Source organism: Cebus imitator, unplaced genomic scaffold (assembly GCF_001604975.1).
Source record: "Cebus imitator isolate Cc_AM_T3 unplaced genomic scaffold, Cebus_imitator-1.0 Scaffold135, whole genome shotgun sequence".
Lineage (NCBI taxonomy): Eukaryota > Metazoa > Chordata > Mammalia > Primates > Cebidae > Cebus > Cebus imitator.
Window position 1 is genome coordinate 803004 of NW_016107450.1, and position 6000 is coordinate 809003.

Below are 6000 nucleotides of genomic sequence, written 5' to 3' on the forward strand. Positions count from 1 at the left end.
CACTCTGATCTTGTCACTATATTGTTTCTATATTTTATAAGTTCCCCATTGCTTACCAAACTGGCTGAGTACTCAGTTGTTTTCCTTGCTCTGGCATTCACCTGCATCTAAGCATCCTCATATTCACTCTGCAACCAGTCCACTTATCACTCCTCAAGCATGTAAATTCAGCTCATACCACTGTGTGAGTAGTTTCTGTTCCACCTAATGTGACTACTCACTCTCCCTCTTTAGGGTTGCCAGATGTAGCAAGTAAAAATACAGAATGTGCAGCTAAATTTGGAGTTCAGATGAACAATGAATGATTATTTTAATATAAGTATCTCATGCAAAAATCTGTATTTCTCTGGCAATCCTATTTTCCACCTCTCATCAACACAAGTCAATATCTCATCCATTTTTTAATGTCACACTTTAATGTCATCCTCAGCATAAAGTCTTCTGCAATTCCTTCAAAAGTGTATTCCTTCCTTCCTTCAATTAACAAATATTTACTATGCTAAGTACTAAGGTAAAAACTATGAAGGAGGTATAGTCTCCATCTCTAAGGATCCTCCAGGCTAGAAAAGTAGAGAGGAATGAGTAGACAGTTACTATAAAGAAGTTAAGTACAATGTGCCACGTAAGTAAAAAGCAGGTATGTCTTTTCCGCTACTTGTGAAAACTTCTTGAAAAAAGAGGCAGCCAGGCATGGTGGCTCACGTTTGTAATCCCAGCACTCTGGGAGGCTGAGGCAGGTGGGTCACCTGAGCTCAGGAGTTCAAGATCAGCCTGGCCAACATGGCAACATGCTGTCTCTACTAAAAAAATAAAAATTAGCCAGGTGTGGTGGCATGCGCCTGTAGTCCCAGCTACTCGGGAGACTGAGGCAGAAGAATTGCTTAAACCCAGTAGGCAGAGGCTGCACTGATCTGAGATTGCGCCACTGCACTCTAGCCTGGGCGAAAGAGTGAAACTCTGTCTCAAAAAAAGAAAAAGAGAAAGAGGCATTTACACCCCAAAATTTAGAACACAACAGTAACTCACATATTTGCTGAATAAATGAAAGTCCTTGAAAAATTTTTCAACATAAATAGACTTTACTAAACACAATTTCTTTTTCTGTAATGACTTCTGTCTTGACTTAACAAAGAAACAATTCAGCTAACTGTTTTTTAAAAAAGGAGAACTCTTCAGTGTGATGAAAATGCAATGATAGTCCAATCAACAATTACTTTGGCTAGATTGGATAGATTAAAAGAGTAGCAGAATTTTCTATATCCCAAAAAAAAAGAGAAAGAGAAAAAACTTACCACACGTTGAGCCGCTATCAATGCTGCTAATGTACTTCGCCCCGGCGCTCCAGGGGCACAGAAGGAAACCTGGACTTTGGTGCCCTTGATGATCATACCATCCGCTGCCTGCTGGACCTCTTCAGTGTGCTCGGCAGTGCTATATTCAACCACTGCAAAGCCACCAACGTAACTACCTTCATCCTGTGCAAGCTGATACAATACATTCTATTAAACAGGAATTCCAATCTTTACTTAGAAACATTTATGTACAATATATAATTTTCAAATTCAAGAATAAGTGCATTGGAGCATTGATACTGGTGGAAATATTCTCTTTCTTTATGAAAATGTTTACTAGTTGCTTATAGTTCTTTCTGAAGACAGGAAGATAGGAGTCTGTCAAGTTTCTATTCAATTCTTTGATTTTTCTAATTTATTTTAACAGTACAAGCCCAAATGGTAAGAGTCTCTACATATTAAGAAATATATAAACTGGTAATTTATAGGGACATATGAGGACACGATAATTACAGCTTTCCTTAAACAGAAATCACTATATGGACAGTGAAACATACTGAACAAATTATCTGACCACACATCAATGGAAAATAAAGTTAGTGTTATCAAGAGAAGAAAGGTAGGAGGAACATTTCATTTTTATTTCACTATTTTAGGCAGATCCCAGGAATTTAGTCAAGTATACCAAGGCAAATCTTATTTAGGAAAATTGTGTCCCAGGTTTATTAAAAGCAACACAGAACTTTTATTTCTGAATGTGCCCTAAATAAACTCCTGCCATGTAGAACTCGATTTATTTCCAGTCACCCACCTGTAAGAGTGTAAAGGAAGATACTAAAGTCCTGGATCTGAAAAGACTGGTACAAAGAGCAAAAATAAGAACAAGATAAGACACTAAAACGTTTCTAGGTTTTGAACATGTATGAATTATCTTAAATACATTCATGCTATAAAGTGATAAATGGCACAACACTCAGCTTAGTATGTCTTTGAGAAGACACATTTCCAATACTTCTATTTGGGTTTGGTATCTCGATAGGCTGATATTACAGCTAAATCACTTAGTCCTTTTCAGTTTATTTTATCTTGTTTTTGAAGCTTAACTTTCTTCTACTTCCCTGTATATTTAGATCAAATTTCTATTTTTTTCCTTTACATTATTTCTTTCTTTAAAAACTGTCCTCAAATATCTTTTCCTCCACAAGCTTTTTCTAATCACACAGGAAAAGGAAAACACATCTACCTCTTCTAAACATTTCTCTAACAATCTTATTCCTCTTATAATCCAAAGGTCTTAAAATCAGGTTTGTAAAAGCCATTAATTAATCATTTTGGTCTCCTGACCACAAGGTAAGAGTCTGTGTCTTTAATACAGTCTATGTCAATCTACAATGCAAAACAGCCTGAAGTAACAGACCCACTGATAAAGAGCCATCCCAAAGCTGCTTTATTCATCCTTTGAAAGCTTTAAAAAGATTTTTTTACTATTCCTATTTCATTATGACCTTCATGCCTAATTATAATATTTTAAGTCTTTCAAAAACCAAAATCATTTTAAGTCCACAGCATCAGTAGTTTCAGAGAGGGCTATTCCAGTTCAAATATGAGAGCTATGCAAAGATACAATGGTCTGACTTGTGATCTAGTTAATTTTCTACTATTTTGAAGTATTCCAGCAGAAGCTAGATGGTCACTCAAAAATATGGTAGCAAATATTTTCTATGATGTGTAAACCTATACTAGATAATCTCTAAGGGTTCTTCCAACTCTGGGGTTCACAATTCAAATGAAATTTATGATACGGTCCCTTCTAATGGTAGGATTCACAATTCAAATACAATTTATGATACATGGCCTTTCTCTTCACATTTGCTTCAAAGGCCTCAAATAAAGATACAAAGAATTATGGATGGCTATAGGATGACAACATTATATAATTCTTAGTATTCAAGAAATGCCTATCAATAAGCCCATCCTAGAGCTTTGGGAGGCCAAGATAGGAGGATCACTTGAGCCCAGATGTTTGAGACCAGCCTGGGAACATAACGAGACCCAGTATCTACAAAATAAAAATAAAACTTAGCTGGACATAGTGATGTGCACTTGTAGTCCTAGCTACTTGGGAGGCTGAGACAGGAGGATTGCTTGAACCCAGGAGTTTGGGACTACTGTGAGCCATGATTCCAGCCTGGGCAACAGAGGAAGACCCTGTCTCAAAAAAAATTGTTAAAAATATATATTACTGCATAATTTCACTTATGTATGGAAGCTTAAAAAGTTGATCTCGTAAAAGTATAGTGTAGAATAGAAGACACCAGGGGCTGGGGAGATTGGTGTAGGGGCTTGGGGAGATACTGGTTAAAAAATGCAACATTTCAGTTAAGTAAGAAAAATAGGTTCAAAAGATCTTTTGGACAACATGATGACTACAGTTAATAACAACATTGTATTCTGGAAAAATGCTATGAGAGTGGATGTTAAGTGTTCTTATCACCAAAATGGTAACTATGTGAGGTAATACATATGTTAATTAGCTCAATTTAGCCATTCCACAATGTATATATACTTCAAAACATCATGTTATACATGATGAATACTATTTTAACTGTCAACTTAAAAAATAAATATATGTGTGAGTATATATATATGTACTCCAAAACTTCTACTGCAATACTAGGAACTCAACAAATGTATCATTAAAGAAAAAACCCAAAGGAGGACAGGAAACAAGGGAGGTAAGAGGAAAAGGAGCATGGATGGGAAAGGAGGGTGGTAAAAGGGAAGAGAGAAAAGGAAGAAATGGAGAGAAACAACAGAAATAATTGATCAGTTGCTATCAAAACTCTGTAAGGACAGGAGTTATATACACTATATATGTGTGTGTGTGTATATATATATTTATTAGAATGTATTTAATTTTACTATGATAAAACGCTTGAAAATTCTCACCAGTGTTATCAGTTTTCAGGATCTTCTCTAGATGTCTCACCTACCGTGACACATTAAGACAGAACTATACATTCCTTTTAAACTTCATAATACTTTTCTATCCTCCATTACATCACTCTTCATATAGGATTTGCAATTGTTTGCTTATTTGTCAGCCTCTTCTACAAAATTCTGAGGTATTGATATAGAGTGTCTTTCCATTCTCTGCCTTTCTGACACTTGGCATAATGTCTGGCACACAGCAGATGGTAAATATAAGTTGGATAGATGAATGGATCAATGAATAAATGGTGGGGTGAATGGATGGAATGCGGTGAATGAGTAGGCAATGGATTTGCTAAGGCATACTTAACTACATTAACAATATACTTTGGTCCATAAACAGTGGAACTGTTTTAAAATTTCCCATGAGATCAAAGTCTTCCCTACAGAATAATGCAGAATTAAATCATACTTTGTGTTAATCAAACAGGTATGATAAATTTTGAGTATATGTAGATTAGATACATATGCATATATTTTAAAATATTTCCAATAATCTTTTAAAAATACATACCTGGCAAAACACTGGTTTATGAACACTGGAAAGAATTTGCAACAGCTCTTCTGAATCCCTGTAGTCACTGGGGAGTTTATCAATACAAAGGCACTTGGAATGAATGAGCTCTGAAGCCAATAGATTAACATCCATCCATTGTGCAAAGAGTGCTGATGCTCCCAACTGTTTACCCAATAGTTCCAATCTAGCCTTTGCAGCAAAGTCCTTTTTCATGTATTCCACAAATCCATAGCCTTTGGAATGGCCAGTAACTTCGCTATAGACCAAAAAACATCTCTCAATATTTCCATAAGCACGAACAAGTTCTTCAAATTCTTCCAATGTAAAAGAAATGGGCAGGTTGGTAATACACAGCAAAGCATCTGTTGGCTGAAGCTGGACTATTAAGTCTTTTCCTCTAAAAGAGTATTGATGAAACATCTGAATTGCATTCTGGGCTTGTTCCCCATTCAATAAGGTAACAAAAGCTGGAAGATAACAAAATGAATTAAAGAGTTTTCTAGGCCAGTGTTTTCAAACTGTTTGAAAATACAGTAAGAAATACATCTTACTTCTATGATTCGGTACACGTAAACATACACTTTTTTCTGAAACAAAATTATGAGCTAATACCCCTACTATAGGTAACGCACTGTGATATTTTTTATTCTATTTCATTGGTTTTTAATGCTCACACCTCCGTTAAGCTAATTTCATCACCAGTAACCCGAATGGAAAGGACAGGGATTATATTAGGAGTTTCACTGTAAAATCCTACGATCTTCTGGGGGGTTTTGTTAATCTTTTCCAATCACACACATATTTGATTTCCTCCCACCCAAAAACCTGCTATATAAAATTTTATGAAGCCTTTGTATAAACCTTCACCGAAATAAAAATGAAGTCACAAAATCTTTCTTCTTAGAGTTCTAAAAGACCTTATTTGACAGCAAAGACCTGAAAAAATGAAGATACAGCAAAAACAATAAAATGCACAAAAAATGTGTATATGTCCTTAATATCAGCTTAGATTGAAATAATACACAGACACTTATAATTTGGTACACTCTTTGATGAATAATATCAAATGAAAAGGTTACAGGATTCTGATCTTAAGACAAGATCTTGAGAGCCAGGCGCGGTGGCTCACGACTGAAATCTCAGCACTTTGGGAGGCCAAGATGGGTGGATCACAAGGTCAGGAATTCAAGACCAGCCTGG

General features: G+C 35.7%; 1 protein-coding gene across 4 annotated transcripts in view; it reads right to left on the reverse strand.

Moving 5' to 3' along the window:
* RAVER2 (ribonucleoprotein, PTB binding 2) overlaps positions 1–6000 on the reverse strand; it is a 118717-nt gene that overhangs the window by 75023 nt on the left and 37694 nt on the right. For all 4 annotated transcript variants that reach the window (XM_037743110.1, XM_017541532.2, XM_017541531.2 and 1 more), the window contains exons 3-4: positions 4798–5267; positions 1293–1484 (exon numbers count right to left, since the gene is read on the reverse strand). In XM_037743110.1, coding sequence (XP_037599038.1) covers positions 1293–1484; positions 4798–5267 — 662 coding nt within the window. The remainder of the gene's footprint in view (positions 1–1292; positions 1485–4797; positions 5268–6000) is intronic.